This window comes from Cucumis sativus, chromosome 4 (assembly GCF_000004075.3).
Source record: "Cucumis sativus cultivar 9930 chromosome 4, Cucumber_9930_V3, whole genome shotgun sequence".
In the NCBI taxonomy this organism is placed as follows: domain Eukaryota; kingdom Viridiplantae; phylum Streptophyta; class Magnoliopsida; order Cucurbitales; family Cucurbitaceae; genus Cucumis; species Cucumis sativus.
Window position 1 is genome coordinate 6,501,434 of NC_026658.2, and position 18,325 is coordinate 6,519,758.

Consider the following 18,325-nt stretch of genomic DNA (forward strand, 5'->3'; position numbering starts at 1 on the left):
ATGCCGTTTGGGCTCACTAACGCCCCATCCACCTTTCAAGCTCTAATGAACCACGTTTTTAAACCTTACATGAGACATTTTGTGCTGGTATTTTTTAATGACATTTTGGTGTATAGTAGGGGAATAGTAGAACACGCGCAACACTTAGAAATAGTATTGGAAATCCTACGGGAGAACGCATTGTATGCCAATCTGGCTAAATGCAGTTTTGCCAAGGAAAAAATTGGCTATCTCGGTCACTTCATATCTGAGAAGGGAATTGAGGTGGATCCAGAGAAGATTAGAGCTATCAAGGAATGGCCAGTGCCTACTGGTGTGATAGAAGTCAGGGGGTTCATAGGCCTTACCAGGTATTATAGGAAGTTTGTGCAGAATTATGGAAGCATTGCCAATCCATTGACACAGTTACGGAAAGCAGGGGGTATCACTGAACAAAGGAAGCAAGTGTGGCGTTTGACAAATTAAAGATGGCTATAATGACACTTCCAATACTAGCAATGCCAGATTTTAACCTTCCATTTCAAGTAGAGACAGACGCATCTGGTTTCGGTGTGGGGGCAGTATTGGTTCAAGCCAAGAGACCCATTGCTTTCTTTAGTAAAACACTATGCATAAGGGATAGAGCTCGTCCGGTTTATGAAAGGGAACTAATAGTAGTGTTATTTGTTGTGCAAAGGTTGTAGACCATACTTATTAGGGAAGAAATTCACAATGAAAACTGACCAAAAATCACTTAAATTCTTGCTATAACAAAGAATGATTCAACCCTAATACCAGAAGTGGATAGCCAAGCTTTTGGGATACTCGTTTGAGGTGGTTTACAACCCGGGGTTAGAAAATAAGGCAGCCGATGCCTTGTCCAGAATGACACCTACAATTCACATCAACCACATCTCCGCTCCAGCATTGCTTGACTTAGCTAAGATCCAAGAAGAGGTAGATAAAGATCAGCAGTTGCAAGAAATTAAAAAAAAAAGATAGAAGGGCAGCAAGATGAGGTTCCAAACTTCTCTTTACAGCAGGGAGTGTTGAAATATAAAGGGAGACTGGTGTTGTCAAAGAACTTAGTGCTGCTGCCAACTATTCTGCACACATACCATGACTCCGTTTTTGGGGGACACTCAAGATTCCTTAGAACTTACAAAAGAATGACTGGGAAATATATTGGGAAGGGATGAAGAGGGACATCAAAAAGTACTGTGAAGAATGCCTCATTTGTCAGAAAAACAAGACCCTTGCTTTGACCCCTGCTGGATTGCTTTCACCTTTGGAAATTCCTAATGAAGTATGGTCGGATATCTCTATGGATTTTATAGAAGGCCTACCGAAATCGGCTGGGAAAGAAGTGATTTTTGTGGTAGTGGATCGCTTGAGCAAATATGCTCACTTTATAGCCATTAAGCATCCCTTCACAGCCAGCTCTGTAGCAGCAGAATTTGTTAAAGAGATAGTGGGACTCCACGGGTACCCCCAAACGATCGTGTCAGATAGAGATAAGATCTTTGTCAGTCATTTCTGGAGGGAAATGTTCAAGTTATCGGGTACTAAGTTACATCGAAGTTCAGCTTATCATCCACAATCCAACGGTCAAACAAGGGTGGTCAACAAAGGTGTGGAAGTGTATCAGGTGTTTTTGTGGAGAGAAACCGAAGGATGGGAGTGAATGGTTACATTAGGCCGAGTACTAGTACAACACCACCTAACGTAGCTCTATTGGAATCACCCCATTTCAAGTTGTTAACGGTCATCTGCCCCCACCCTTGATACAGTATGGAGATATGGAGACTCCTAACTCCACCTTAGACAAGCAGTTGAAAGAGAGATGTGATCCTAGGGGCACTGAAAGAGCATCTACGTTTGGCTTAAAAAAGAATGAAGAAATATGCTGATCGGAAATGCAGGGATGTAGAATATCAAGTTAATGATATGGTCTTTTTGAAAATACGCCCATACAGACAATCATCATTGTGAAGGAAAAGAAATGAGAAGCTGACAACCAATTTTTTTGGCCCCTTTAAAATCTTGGAGAGAATTGGAATCGTGGCCTATCGGCTGGAATTACCCAGTTTAGCCTCTATTCATCCTGTCTTCCATGTGTCCCAACTAAAGAAACCTCTCAGAAATCATGAGCAAATACAACAGCTAGTTCCGTATGTAAATGAAAAGTATGAATGGCTGACTTAATCAGAGGAAGTATTCGGGTAGCGGAAGAATCCTATCTCCAGGATGGGAGGTGTTGATTAGTTGGAAGGGGTTGCCACCTCATGAAGCGACTTGGGAGGACTGTCAATACTTCAAACAGCAATTCCCAGATTTTCAGCTTGAGGACAAGGTGGCTTTAGAAGTGGAAAGTAATGCTAGGTCCCCGATATTCATCACGTATAGTAGGAAAAAGAAAGGGAAGGACAGAATTACATGTGGAGCTGGGGGAGAAGGAAAAGGGCAGGACCATCGTCTGTGGGGTCCACTAGTTAGTTAGAATAAATAGAATAAGAAGGAGAGAGAAAGGGCATCGAAGATCATTTCTGAAAGGGTGGAGGCTGTTCTTCCTTGAGTAGGAAGAAAGCAGGGAGTTCAGGTTTTATTGTTCTTGGTTTTCATTGTTCATTGCTGATTGTTGCTTTATTGTTATTAGAATTTCCTATTCTTAGTTTTATTGCACGTCAATTGTTAAACATTGTGTTCTGGAGCTTTCTGTGGTATTTCGAACTCTATATTGTGACTGTTGGAAGTTTTATTGATTACGGTTGAAGAAAGTGAATATATATATATAAAGGTACAGCTGAAGTATCTTTACAGAATGTTTCCAACCAAAGTTCCAAACAGCTGTTCTTCCTTGTTTTCCAACAGAATTGAGGGGTTACGTTGCGTTACAACTCAATAAAGGCTGTTACGGCCTCATGTAATGCATATAAAATAAACAATTCAAACAAAATATCAGCTTTAACTTAAACAAGAAAGTGGCCTACTTAAGTTTTGATTGAATTTCAAGAATTCAAGCGAGTTAACATAGAATGTGTTGTCTGTTAGCCAGAAGAAGCACCAACATTTATATTAGCCTAGTAACAACTTAGCACTAACGTAAAACTAAACTTATAGGAAGACATCAGGCTTATATAACGTGATTGAAAAACAAAAGGTAAGGATATGACAGTAGATGCACAGTAGGTAGAGGCACAGTGGAAAATGTTCTCAGTCCTCAAACTTTCAAAAGCTGCATTTTGTTGGAAAATGCTAAAGCAATCCAATCAGGTTGGGCGGCAGACCACTGCAACTGGTTAATTTCAAATGCAGCAGAATACATGGACATTGGATCAATGCCATTGGGGCCTGCAACCATAGGCAGCTCCCAGATGAGGGCCTGCTTGTCATCCCCTGCGGAACAAATATGCCTGCAGCTCCGAGGCGCCCAGGCTATAGCATTGACACTGGAATGATGCCTCTCCAATTCAGCAACCGGCACACTTGGTGAGCGAATGTCCAAAATAACAATTTTGTTGCTGTCCATCAGAATTGTGGCCATATACCGCAGGTCCTGTTTGTTCCATGCCAGTCTGAGCAAAGGGGTATCAGGTTGGGGGCTTTCGTATATAATGGTAGAGTGCTCCTTATCTCTCATGTCGAAAATCCTTACCGACCCATCAGCGGAAACAGAAGCAAAAACCCGGGCTTCCCCCCAAGCAATGTCATAAACCTCTTTGTCGTGAGCTATGAACTGGGTTTCCACCACACTCTTCTCAATGTCCCAAATAGTACAAGTGGTGTCAATACTGGAGGTTCCAATTCTCTTGGGCTCAACTTCATTCCAGTCGAAGGAAGTTAACGGGGCACAGAATTCACTGGTTTTGCTGTTGTTGAGGAGGGAGAGGGGTTCGATGGAAGAATCTCCGAGTTTCCAGAGGCGGAGAGAGTCGCCGGAGGAGGCCAAGAGAGAGGAGAGGGGACTGGGATTGAACATGAGCTTGGTGGGTGGGTAGGGGTGCTCAAAGGAGAGGGAAGGATTGGCTTTAATGGAGATAGAATCTGGATCAAAAGACACAATGTCGACGCGGTTGTTGTACTCTTCGACGAAGCTGCCAAGCGCTATGCGACTGGAGAAATTAAGAGAGTGTGCGTGAGGGGAAGAAATGGCCATGGCGTAGAGAGGATGCGGAGATTCGTAGGTCGCCAAGAATTCGGATCTGGAGGCTGCGTGTTCCATGATTCCAAAAGCGAAGAACGATGGAATAGACTGAGAGAGACAATGAAGGACGAACTGATGATCGGTACACGGAACGCCGACGAGATGGCGACTGTCGAACGATGGCTTTGCTCAGAAAAATAAAAACGAAATGGAAAAATTGTGGAACGCGTTGAGGATGGAAAAGTAGGAGGCAGGCGGTGCGAAGTCATAAGGAAAATCCCCCGAACTGACCCAAAATCTCAACAACGTCCACAAATTGGTGAGAATAGTCAAGTTCGAAACCTCGTTTTGAAAAAGAACTACATTTTTAGTCTCTGTTTTGTTAAAGATTGCTTTTGCTCCATCAGTTTTAAAAAATTATAACAATAGATTCATTAGCCTTTTTTTTTTTGTTTTTTATTTTTAAAAAATTGATTTATAAGACTGAACTTAAAAAAATAGGTTTATAAGATCTTTAGGTCGTTTCATTTTCTTAAATAACTGTAATAAATTTTAAAAATTAGATTTTTAAAAAATAGAACAAAACGTAAAAATACATCTTAAACAACAATTTTGAAAAAGGAAAATTCCCTTAGTAAATGAAGCAACAAAAATACTGTAACACTCGAACCGTAGGTATCTTAGATTTTCCAAAGAAAGTAGGCTTGAGAAGTGTTTTGGTAAGTGTGTTGTGATGGGTGAAAAGAAGGAAGCTCATGTTGAGGAAGTCTAAGAGGTTAGAAAGAAGGGAAAATTTTTGTTAAGCATGAAAGAATTAGCAATTTAGGCGTTTTGGTTTGGCTTGCCGAAATAGTTATAAATTTAGAAAGGGCTTTTTAGTGTTTAAAGTTAGGTGTTTTAGCTAAACTTCATAACGGAGTTTCTCACAACTCACTTGGGAGTTTTCATTCAAATTGATTTTAAAAGTTCAAAAACTGAGTCTAGTTTATTGAGAAAGGAGGCTGGACATTTTAGATATGAGCAAGTTGGCGTTTTGGATAAGAGAAGATGAAAAGGTCAGTTCGCGAGTGAATTAGCATAAGGTATAGTTCCATAAAGCTATAAAACGCATAGTTTGGTTTTTTTCTCTGTAATGTGAAGGTAAAAAAGTTAACTCGTTTTAGAGTAACTTTGTAGAAGGAAGTTTTATAAAATGATTACGGATTTTAAGTTATAACTTTTCTAAGTCGGGTTATGTAGTCTGGGCGAGAAAGTAAGCGAGATGGTCTTGGAGGCTAGCTATGCGTTTTGGACAACTATATGACATGATTAAGGCAATCGGTTTAAGGATTTAGTGAAGTGTCAAAACCTTGTTAGCATGCATTTTTTAGGTGTAAAAGTAAGCAAAAAGTGTCTCAATAAGGTTTAAGGTGGCGTTAAGCAAGGATGAGGTGTCAATGTAAATTTATGCAATGGACTCTATAATTAGGTTATTTCATATTCACTTTTCTCCCAGTCCACTCATGTGTTTTGAATGAAATTACTCTCAAAAGTTTCCATTTTGAGTCTATTTTCTAAGATGTGGCTGCACGTTTAATTGGAGTAAGAGAGGGTTGAGTTTTAGTTGTAGAAAGCGAGAAAGGTCATAATATGGATGTTTATGAACAAAGTGAACTTCCAGAAGGTCGTAGAGTTCATCTGTTGGAATCTAAAGCTAATTTTTTTAGGTAAGAATATTACGATATTTTGCAACAATTTTTTAGAATAAAGTATTTTCATTTGAATTCTGAATTTTATGTTATTAAGCTTTAAAGTTAAGTTAAGGTTCTGGCCAAATTACGAGTTTCTGGATTGATTGGAGGTTGGCGGATTGACAAGGTAAGACTAGGCAAATTAGGTGTGCATTTTGGTTTAAGAGAGGTTTTTTGAGGTGTTTTGGGCTTAGTTTGGATGCATAGCACGTCCAAGATATGTGCATGGCCAAAGCTCTGCCACTCATCCTCACACGCTAACCGTGTCAAATAAGTATCTTGGGGCTGTTTTTGATGTTTTGGAAATTTTAAGCAAAGTTTGATGTGTTAGAATAAAAGAGAATTAGTTGGAGTTGTTTTCCATTAGTTCAAGACAAGAAAAAATCGGACAAGCATATCGACCAAGGGTTTGATTTGCGATCAGTGAGTGAAAAATGAGTTTACTAAAGTTATTCATGATTTATAGATTTATGAGTAATAAAATGATTCATAAATAACGATTCTAATATGTTTTACAAGCTATAATTTTAAAATGCTTTTAAGTATCCTTATTTCTATTTATCAACATGTTTATGGAAAGTGTTAAAGCATGTTATTTAGAAAAGTATTCTAAAGCTTGAGTTTAGAAATGTTTTTAGAAAGCATGTATTTATAAGATTTACAAGCAATGATTTATAAAATGCATGAGTTTAATAGAATAATTTAAAGAGAAAACCATGGTACTCTATATATCGTGTTCTCGATGGTCAATGTGTACAGTCATGGGTATATGGCTATCTAACCACTTAGTCGCTACCACTAAGTTCAGGCAGGAATAATATGACCAAAGGTGTTATACTATCTTGACCGAGTTTATTATGAATAGTATGACCAAAGGTGCTCTGCTATCTTGTTTAAGTTTTTCCTAGATATAGAGTGTACAAAGTTGAATGAATATTTGAATGTTAAAGGTGTTCAATTTCTAAGTGATTTCTTAAAATTTATATGTTATGTTTTGTTTATGAAATGTTTAATTTGTATTTGTTTTATAAAACCATCACTCACAGGACTTTTTAGCTCATCGTTTCAAAATGTTTTTCTACTTTCTAGGTAGAGGTCATGATCCAAGAACTTGATGCTGTCTTCAGACTGATGTGTGAAGTTGTGATAGTTTAGTTATTAAGGGTCAGTTTAAATCTTATTGTGTACATGGTTTTGCATAAGGTTAAGTGTTGTTGTATAATTTTATTTGGTATGTAAGTAAAGTTTGTAATCTATGGCATTTAGCTTCGACTACCTGTTTAAAGTATAAGAAATTGTTCAAGTTGTATCTTGTAAGTTTCTGTTGCATAAGTTTTAATTTACCTAAGTTGTTTAGCATTGTAAAAGTGTAGTAGTTAGAGTCAATTGATATTGTTCAAAAGTTTAATAATGACATCGATTGACTTCACTCCAGGTCACGGGTCGAGCAAGCAGGTGCTCAAGGTGGGGTGTGACAAATACCCTGTGATGAATCAGCGACACGTGCATGCAAAAAAACTTTTAATTTAAATAATTAAATAATATAGTCTAAAAGATCGTTTAGATATTGGTACACGATCGTTTGAATCTATCACTTACCTATCTAGAATATATAGTGCCACGCCTCGCTTTAAAAACACTTTATGTAGTGAAGAGGAGACGTGACCATATAAGGCCCCGATCGCATGTAGCCAATGCGACAAAAAGTCTTACGATTAGAAAGATACATGAAGAGATTTTCCGATCACGGAAGTGTTAGCTACAGCCAAATCACGATAAGAACTCTGGCGCCAGAGGGCACGACGATCAGACGATTAAAGTCACAATCTACTTCACCTAGGAGATGGTGATGTGATGCAAAAGATGGTAGGTCGACAATTGATGGACCCGACCACCCACCCTGAGTTCAGGATAAAGCATGTCAGAGGCACATGTCATTTTTGGATTAGGCGACTTTCCACCATTGGTTAGGGAAATCATTTTAGTATAGAGAGACCCACTAGAAAAAATCTATAAATAAAAAGCTCAAGCCATCTGAAAATACTTCTTACCTTTATCTTGTGGAGAGAGGGAGAGATAATTTAAAGGTGCTTATGGATTTGAGGCAGAGGCAAGCTCATTCCGATCCAAATTTCAGAACTAGAAAAGGGACCTTGATTAGAGAAGCAAAAAGGGATGACCATGTTGGAAAACAAACTAGGGCTAGATATAGCGAAAGTAACATAAAAAATTTCTTTGACCCTTAAAACGTAAACAGACCATGCAGAAGCAATTAAATCACAAATAAACATACCTTTTTTGTCAATGTTCCAAATTCAAATTGCCTTGTTCTGATAAGGATGATCATCCAAATTCGTATCACCAAAACACTGCAAAAAATTACAAGCATTCTCTAACACTATCCACACAGGAACTAGAAATTCTACTCCTCGAATTCAGGTCTACTAGAACCTCACAAAATGAGAATTTCGACTCTTTCTATTATCTCTTTGTGTAGAATGAATTTTATGACTTTGCTTGCATTTTGCTTCTCTATAAAATAAGACCCCTAAGGTATTATTTATAGGCTTCGTGAGGTTTTCTAATAAGCTTAGAATTCCTAATAAGCTTCCAATTCTCCAATATCATAAATTATAACCATATTTTCTTATTAGAGAATAAGAATTAGAATGACCTTTTTTGTGATTATTACATTGACATGTGTCATAAATAATCTCAAATAATTGATTGTTTTTTATTCTTAAACTCGAGATTATCATAGTGTCAAACATAAGAATTAATCTACTTTGTGCAATCAAACGTTATCTTTAACCGGATAATTATAAATGTGTACTCAAATACGTTATGAATTATGTAGTTGACAATGATTAATTAAAATGGAATTTATCTCTCTTGTTATAGTGAGATATCTTTGGGCCCCTCGATTAAGCGTGACTGTGGAAATGGTGATATAAATGAATTAATAAGGGTATTAATATCATTTATTATTTCAGTATGCTTATTGAACGAGAAAACAATTAAATTAGATAAGGTGACTTTGTCTATGCCTTATAAAAGGACTAAAACAATAATTATATTAGGTTATGTTGGATCATCGATTTAATTTAAGAAAGATTTAGAAAAAAAACCTAAATTTAATACGAAATTTCACAAATGTCCTAAACTAAAATTTATTTTCTTAATTAGGATTTCGTATATTTTTATGACAATAATTATATTAATAAGTTTTCAAACTGTTTCAAGGCGTCATGAGGGTTCCTTCCAAAGGAATCTCATAATTGGGTTAACCCAAGATCTGACTACAACCTTGTTGTGCCCAACAAGTATCGTAACGTCAACTAGGCCACTTCCTAAGCCTAAGTCCTATGCCCAAACGATAAAAGCAACGATTTTCATGCCGCGACCTCCGATAACAGAATATCAAACCAAAGCTATTCTGGAAGATGTCGTCATTGAATCAAAATTTGACAGACCTTCCGTCCAAGAATTTTGTTCTCAAATATTTCTGCATGGGTTTAATTTCTTTTCGGAAGATATAAAAAAGACGAGACAATTTTATGAGTTTATTTTGGTAGACACAATTTCTACCAAAATCACTCATATTCTAGACAAGAATAGTTAGAGAAGATTGTCTACTCCAAATTAAAAAATTTCATGGTCCAAACACCATTCCACTAGCCTCAAGAGAAGTTTGTTCCTAGAAAATTTTCCAAGTCTTTCAACCCTCAAATGTACATTTATCTTGATTACATGGAAGCTTGGTACAAAGTACTCTGCCACGAGTCCCATAACCATTCTTGGTTTATTATGTTTTGTAAGAAACCTTACAAAATTAATTTTCCAAACTAGTTTAAAAATGGTGGAGCTACTTCGACCTAACTCCAAAAAATTTTCTAGTCGAGGTCCAATGTGCATACCGCCAATTCTCAACCAACATATATTCGTCTGCCCTCTCGTCGATGTATAGATTCTCTCTCTACTTCCAAGTGCTCTGGATTTTCTACTGGAGCCACCAACTATCAACCAGAGCAAAGTTCAAGATCTTAAGAAAGATCTTGCGTGTCAAGTGGTGGGATAACGACTTAGTGAATGAAGAGAAAATAGCAAAGTGGTTCAAGACAAACACTCATCTTTCTCAAGAAGAAGAAGATCAATTCCTTCTTAGGAAAAATTCAATCATGACCTTCATCGCTGGAGCAAAATCTGAAGCAGATCTTCAAACGGTCATGGAAACAGTCATCCACACCATTTATGATGACGACAAAGAAAATGATGTTGAAGATACCAGAATTTCTTCAAACTCATTTGCTAATGATATTGATTTTGATAATGATCCGTATTACAATTTCGATATTAGCGATCCCTATTTCGATTCCCTGTTAGAATGAAAAATAGGTTCAAGCTTTACTTTTACTTTTACTTTTTACTTTTGTTTTTATTTATATAAAAGAAAAGTACATAAATAATTTTTGTGTCTTTGTACATAATGTCCTGTATATCCAGTCTGCAATTTGTAATCGTCGATCAAGGTATTCTCCGATTGAAGGGGAGGTGATGGAGATGGCATGCGATTGAAGTGGAGTAACAAACCACAGGCCAGTGCTGTCAGCGAGGATTGATTATGGGTAGGAAAACTTAGGATGCTTGGTTAGTTAATGGCGGGAAAGTTAAAAGTAAGTTCCTGGATGTATTCTATCTCAGAGAATCTACAGTCGTTGCATGGTAAGACTAATCTTGGCCAGTCAGACAAAGCCGGGTGACATCATGATTATCTTGATGAAGAAATTACCAAGATAGGCTTAAGGACAACGACATACATATCTTTTCAGCTTTACTTTTACTTTTGTCTATGTGTATTATGTTGGCTTTTTGGCCCTTAATCTCAAATTAATTTATTTTAATTATTCAATTAATTTATGTTTTGATGATAACAAATCTGATTTTTTTTATTGACAATTTTATTAATTTGAATAGACCATATCGTAGAGTTTGGAAAAATGATTCTAACGTCTCTTGAATCACCCAAATCGAAGTTCAAATGAAGAAAATATTGCTAAAAGAAAGTTAACGGAAAAATACCCGAGATGGTGACGTGGCGACCAAGCATTCAATTTGAACCAATTAGAGAAAGCCACTTGGAGCAATGAAGGAGTAACAAATGTGGCTTTTTGTTATGTTTTATTGGCTTTTATAAAGAAAATGAATTTAAAAAGAAAATGATTTTAATATTATTATTTTTTCTTGTGTCTAACGGCTAGTTATTTAAAAGATGGTGAAGTTGCTTTATTGATTTCTTTTTAAACAAAGTATTTTGAAAAGACATATTATTATATTATTATTTGTATTGTGTCTAACGGCTAATTAAGTTTAAATCTCAACCATTCATTTTTCTTTTACTTATATCTAATGACCCAAATGATTTTGAATTTATCTTTTCTCTCTTTTTAAATACTTCACATTTACACAAGATCATTCAAATCTTTACAATCCTCAAGCAAAAAGCCAACATTGTTATTCTCTCTAAAGCTTCCAATTTTTATTCTTTTCATCTTATTCTTGAGAGCTTCTTATTGTATTGTGAGGATTAAATTTGTGAGCTTCAAATTGTATACTCACTCTTTTAGAGAGTTTTCTTTTGTGTGATTTAAAAACTTCAACATATTGTAATGATTGGATCCTAACCCGTGGAAAGGATCGGGTTTGCTCTTGAACCCGAAAAAAGAGCAAGAATCGGTTCGGCTCAAATCCGTGGAAAGAGTCCAAAGAAGATTTTCAATCAAAATCCCAAGAGGTGCTTGGGAAAGTGGATGTAGGTTGAGTTTAACCGAACCACTATAAAATTATGGTGTCTTCTTCTCTAACTCTTTTTTAACTATTTTTAATTTAATTTTAGTTACATACTCTTTTTGGTTGAGTTTGATTGCATACTTCCATTCATATATTTTTATCAATCTTGTTATTTAACAAAGTTTACAAAGTTCTTTATTTAAATTTAAAAAGTATCTAATTAGTTGATTTTACTTTTTATTTGTCAAAAAGTTTATTTAAACCCTATTCACCCCCCTCTAGGGTTGCCATACCGATCCAACATATTATTTTGTCTTCTTGTAGTTATTTCTATTTAGTTTGTATTTTAGTGTTTTGTTAGATTACAAATAGATAAGGATAAGTAGGGGTCCTGTCCCACCCAAATCTTACCGTAATCTTTTAATTTAAAAAAGAAAGATTCCAAAGAGATAAGTTATCGGTTAGGGGTCCTGTCCTGTCGACCACTCTATGTCTTTCTTTTTTGTATAATTATTATTGATATGTGTAACAACTTGCATGGATAAATGATATCTCAGTGGGAGATTCATCTATCTATCTAAGGGCACCTCATCCTTGAATGGTCACTTTTTGTTACTTTTCAATTTCAACGCCTCATTCAAATTGGATATTGGACTAACCGATTTTGTTATTTTTACAATATTCATATCCATGGCTTTTAAGTGTAATTTTGTTAAACTATTTTGTAATTCTTGCAAAAGAATAGTATGATGTGTATGTAAAAGATAGGATAAGATAAAGGATGTAGGACACCACATTGCCTCATATATTGTCAACAAAGTGAAGAAGGTAAGTCAACTCTTAGATTTTATCTCTTGAAGTCGTTGGAAGGAAGTGGCCAAAAGTGGAAAGTTACAAGGGCATTGATTCTATGGGTGATGTGATACGAGACTGTTGCGTCTTTTAAAAAATATGTGTGATTTTTGTTTTTGTTTTTTTTTCTCTCGTCATCCCTTTTAATTCCCACAAATCTGATTAAGCTTTCCCACTCTCAAAATTGTTGTGAGTTTAGGTTTTACAAAAGTCCTGATAGTACTCGTGGTTGGAAGGGAGGAATAATCTCAACCTTCTGTCATACTGTTTTTCTGTTCTATCTTCTACCATTGAACTTCCTCTTCTGTTTTCTTTATTTAGATTGCGAGGTATTGTTTTCTTTTTCTTAAATATTATATGGATGATGTTCTTGAAATTTGATTTTATGCATTTATGTATACGATCTTTAACTTGATTTTACATGTTTAATGATGTATGATTTTTGGAGTGTAATACAAGCATCATGGTTGGGTTCAATGGATGATTTTATGCTATATTTTCAACTATTTTCATTAAATATTCTTTAGTTTGTGAATATGTTATCATGCATATATGTGTATGTAGTTGTGTATATGTATGAAAGATAAACATTTATTGATTTTAAAGTGTTAATAATATTTTATAAATATCTATTTGGGGGGTTTTTGAAAAAATATAACCAAACATAACAATATTTTCACACTGTATAACAATTTTGAAAATAGAAAAAGCTCACAACGTGAAATAACAAAAATACCCATCGATCACACAAGCGTGAAAAAAATGATTGTAAATGAATTTGTACCCAATCTAAACAATCATGTACAAAATCTAATGATCTTGGTACACGATTTTGTACCCAATCTACAACCTAATCAAAACGATCTTGTACACTTATTCCTAATCAAAACGATCTTATACCTTTGTACCCTATCTACAGTATAAGTTACACATTTTGATCATCTTTTTATCTGTTTTGACCTCATTATTCTAATAAAAGGAGCTACAATAACAGATACTTATACACGTTGTCATAAGTTTGTTGGCAACGACACAAAAAACTTGGTGTGTTTTTTTGAACTCAGTGTACAGTGTTGTGTTTGTCTATATCTATTTCTACCTGCTAAGTCATTGGTCGTGATCATTGCATGCGAGATGCTCACTATGTCTCTCTTCCTCACATAGTTACTAAGTCCTCTTTGAGTACAAATTCTCCTATTACTAGTTCAAGTATAAGGGAAACAATAGATTTCCTGAGTAATCCAAGGTCAAACACAGGAAATTGATTGCAATTTTTAGATCTAAGGCTTACTCTTCATTCATAAGGTATAAAATAACTAACTATATAGTATAAAGTAAAGTATGACTAAGCAAAACTATTATCTACACTAGATAATCTGTAAAAGGAGAATAGGAATGGAGGCTAGATGAATGTGTGAACTAACTTGTGTTAAGAATGAGGGAAGGAAGGTTTTCGTGTAATTTGGGGTTAAACCATGTGGCAGCCTTGATGCAGTAGAGCTTAGTTAACTAGTTTATGATTAAGGCGAGCACCAAATCTCAGTGCCTTAAACACCACTCTTGCTCCCCTCTCAGAATGCAAATGATAAAGCTTGATTAAGCGAGATCTATCTAGAAGGGTTCACTTATAAGACTTATAGCATTTCTCTAGCTCAGTGAGATTAAGAATTATCATAAATCAGCTCCAAAACCCCCTCAAAGATATCTAAATCAATCACACTTTTATAAATACATTATTAATACTTCAGACAAATAAGTTTATTCTCTATTCAAAAGTTTCACTTCCTGCACTTCTAATTATTTGCTCTTTGGTTTGAGCATTAGAGCATGCGTCCCAAATACTAAATCAAGTTGTAGGTTTTACTATTAATTTGCAGATTAGTCTCTTCTTAATTTTATCAAACAACTTTATTATTGTTGTCACGTGGAAATTAATTGTATTTTATCATGTCATGGCATGACGATTCATTACCTTTAAATCATAGATATTCACATCTTAATATGAATGTACTCTCTAAAAATTAATAAAAAAAATAGTTTTAGAAAAACACAACCTAACACGTAATTAAAAAAACGTTGTAATTGGATTTTAGTGGATCGTGTCTTAATAAATTAATTTTGAAAAGAGACATTTTAAAAATAGCAAAATAAATTAAAATATCTACAAGCTATAACAAAATTTTGGATTTTATCAATCATAGTCTTCTATCGCTCTACCATATCAATAATAGAATTTTGTAGATATTTAATAAAATTTGCTTTTTCTTTTTTAAATTCCCGTTCAGAAAACAATAATAACTCAATTTTTGAAATAGTTTAACTGACTGCTATTTTTGTTATTTTAATGAACCACATTTTGGCACTCACTCAACTTTTGGCTTGCTCAAAATGTTGGCTACACACATATAGCCAACATATATATATATACATTGTTATTGTTGTTATTATTATTTTAAACTAAGAAGACATGCATATATGTCAATCTCAACGAAACAATAGAAAACAATAATTAAATAAAGAAAAAGACATACATGTCCCTACAAGCTAGCCGGCTGGTGCATTCTAGTGGATGAACGATGCCAATTGGAAGACGATAAAAATATTTAAACCAAAGTTGGAATTTTATGTTCACACAAATATTTTTTAAATGCACACTTCAATCTCATCTTTCACATAATTCTTTTAGATTTTTTGAAACATGAATTTGAAACTAACAAAATGTTTTCTAGATTCTGTCCATATAAGTTTTCAAATATTTAAATAACAAATTTCGGCTTTGGAAGATTCAAATAAGTTTTGTCACATTCTGAAACTCATTTATTGACAATTGTCAAGTGCGAATTAAATGTTTTTCTTTAGAAAAATGAATATTAAGTCATTGAGTTTAATATTTGTTTGAATACCCACATTTTAAAACCTCTAAAATAAAATTTTGGTCTATGCATCATATTTTAGTCTATGCTTTTATTGTCAATTTAAAGTTAGTTTTTACATATGTGTCTATGTAATCTTAATAAACCTGAAAGTTAATCTTGTAATTTTAAATTAAAGTCGTTAACTTCTGGTAAGCTAATAACTTAATAATTGATAATAATTTCCATTTATAGTCTTTGTTTTTCTATTTAGAAAAACCAAGTGTGTAGAACTATTTCTAAGATTATAATTTTTTAAGACTAGGAAAAAAAATGGTCCACTTATCATTTTCATCTCTATAAAGTGTTAAAATTTTTAATTATCTAATTTTAATAAAGGGTTTTTCTAAGAATAAAAAAAAAAAAATACAAACTTTACATTTTATGGCAAAATTTAAGTAGATTGAGTTTTTGTCTTTTAGTAAAAAATTAATGTTGAAATAAATGGTAAATAGTTTGTCTATTTTCTCATTTTTGACAATTTTCTTTCAATTTTAAATTTAGTTCTTATTGCTTGGAGTGAAAAATTAATGCATTTTGTCATTGTTTATAATTTTCTTTAAATTTTAAATTTAGTTAATATTGTTTGGGCTTGATTTAAAATTTTCTAATCTACATTTTTACTATAAATTTTGTAAACATAAGCATATATGTTGGTAAGAAGTTGGAGATTTTGAGATTACATCTACTAAAATTGAACCATAGAAAGTATTGGTTGCATGTTTATAAAATATAGTATTTTAGAAAACAATTCATGTAAAAAAGAATGAACCATCTAAATTTGTAATGTTCCCAATGAAGTATAGAACAGAAGGATAAGAATGAAAAATGATATTGTATTATTAATTTATTTAGAAGATTATTGTTATTTTAGTATAGAAACATTATCAAAACAGACAAAATAAAAACAGGCAGGAAATAATTACTATATTTAACTTTGTAACATTTAGTTTAAAATATTGAAGGAAAATGATTGCTGAGGTAATGACTATTGCAGGACTTAGAAGTAGATTCATATCAGAACAGGCCGGCAACACAAGATTGTTCTTAGACTTTCACAAAACATTATATAAATATATTGTCATTATTCATTATTATTCATTATTCATTATATATATATATTCTCGCACTATCACAGGAAGAGGGAATACAAAATTTTGAGAAAACCAGAATCCACATTTGTCTCAATTCAATAGAGATTCACACCACAACTTTGTCGACATCCATTGGGGACTGTGATCATGGGTTTCGAAGGAGATGAAGAATCCTCCTCTCCTCAGATTTTAACAAAATCCCCATTTAGATATAACTCTCCCTTGGTCCAAGTTTCGTTAATTGGATTGGTTTGCTTTTGTTGTCCTGGTATGTTCAATGCCCTCAGTGGTATGGGGGGCGGGGGCCAGTTGGATTCCACCGTTGCCGATAACGCTTCAACTGCTCTCTACACCACTTTTGCAATATTCGGCATCATCGGAGGTGGTGTATACAACATCCTTGGTCCTCGTCTCACGCTCTTTGCAGGCTGTTCCACTTATGTTCTTTACGCTGGATCCTTCCTTTACTACAATCACTACAAGGACCAAACCTTCGCTATCATTGCAGGCGCAATTCTTGGAGTGGGTGCTGGCTTTCTCTGGGCTGGTGAAGGCGCCATCATGACTTCCTATCCGCCCCCTGGTCGAAAGGGCACTTACATTTCTATCTTTTGGAGTATTTTCAACATGGGTGGTGTTGTTGGTGGTCTTATTCCCTTTGTCCTAAACTACCACCGCACTACTGCTTCTTCCGTCAATGATGGTACCTATATTGGTTTCATGTGTTTCATGTCTATTGGGGCTGTCACTTCTCTTGCCATTTTGCCCCCCAGTCGTGTGGTTCGCGATGATGGTTCGAGATGCACCAACATCAAGTACTCCAGCGTTTCAGTGGAGTTTGTGGAGATTCTCAAGTTGTTCCTTAATTGGAAGATGTTGTTGATTGTTCCGGCTGCATGGTCTAGCAACTTTTTCTATACCTACCAATTCAATAACGTGAATGGGGCGTTGTTCAATTTGAGGACAAGAGGGTTCAACAATGTATTCTATTGGGGAGCACAGATGCTGGGGTCAATTGGGATTGGATACATAATGGATTTCAGTTTTAAGAGTAGGAAGACTAGAGGTTTGTTTGGAGTTAGCTTGGTGGCGCTATTGGGTACTGGAATATGGGCAGGTGGACTGGCTAACCAGCTTAGATACTCTCGCAACAAGGTCCTGGACAAGTTGGATTTCAAGGAATCGGGCTCTGAATTTGTTGGGCCTTTCTTCTTGTACTTCTGTTTCGGGCTGTTGGATGCTATGTTTCAGAGCATGGTTTACTGGGTTATTGGAGCTTTGGCGGATGATTCAGAGACCTTGAGCAGGTATGAGATCAACGTGTTATTATTTCACATATAAAAATTATTGAGATTATATCATGTAATTATTGAAGATAAAACACACAGGTACAGTGGATTCTATAAAGGAGTGCAGAGTGCAGGAGCTGCAGTGGCTTGGCAAGTTGACAACCACCATGTTTCCTTCATGCGTCAGCTGGTTGTGAACTGGTCACTCACAACACTAAGTTATCCTTTGTTGTTGGTTCTCGTGTTTTTGGCTGTCAATGATGACGTCCATGACGAAAAGAAGTTTATCGACGAAACTCGCAAGGAGGTTAACTCTTCTATAATTACCTAACCCACCCTTGCACTGATATTGCAAAGCCTAAGTTTCTATATTTTCGTCTCTCTGCTTTCTTTTTTTCCATATCTTCTTGATGTAATGCGTTCATTACATGTTGCCAGAAATGCAATAATGTTGTACACAATATGGTTAAATGTTTGGCTCACTAGCTACTTGGAGCTCACTCACGAATCTAATCAATTACAAGCAAGTTTAGCCTTA

The 18,325-nt window shown here is 35.0% G+C and overlaps 2 protein-coding genes across 3 annotated transcripts; one reads left to right on the top strand and one right to left on the bottom strand.

The window, feature by feature from the left end:
- Positions 1-2,947: 2,947 nt before the first annotated feature.
- TTG1 (protein TRANSPARENT TESTA GLABRA 1-like) lies at positions 2,948-4,360 on the bottom strand. Its single transcript, NM_001280758.1, has one exon. The coding sequence runs from the start codon at positions 4,199-4,201 to the stop codon at positions 3,200-3,202; it is 1,002 nt and encodes a 333-aa protein (NP_001267687.1). The 5' UTR covers positions 4,202-4,360; the 3' UTR covers positions 2,948-3,199.
- Positions 4,361-12,440: 8,080 nt separating this feature from the next.
- Positions 12,441-18,325, top strand: LOC101206024 (UNC93-like protein 1). Of its 2 annotated transcripts, XM_031883909.1 has the most exons (3): positions 12,441-12,821; positions 16,543-17,805; positions 17,887-18,325. In XM_031883909.1, exons 2-3 carry the CDS (start codon positions 16,646-16,648, stop codon positions 18,116-18,118), a joined length of 1,392 nt encoding a protein of 463 aa, XP_031739769.1. In that variant the 5' UTR covers positions 12,441-12,821; positions 16,543-16,645; the 3' UTR covers positions 18,119-18,325. The 2 variants fall into 2 exon arrangements, with proteins under 2 accessions (XP_031739769.1, XP_011653359.1); XM_011655057.2 differs by lacking the exon at positions 12,441-12,821 and having other exon boundaries at positions 16,487-17,805.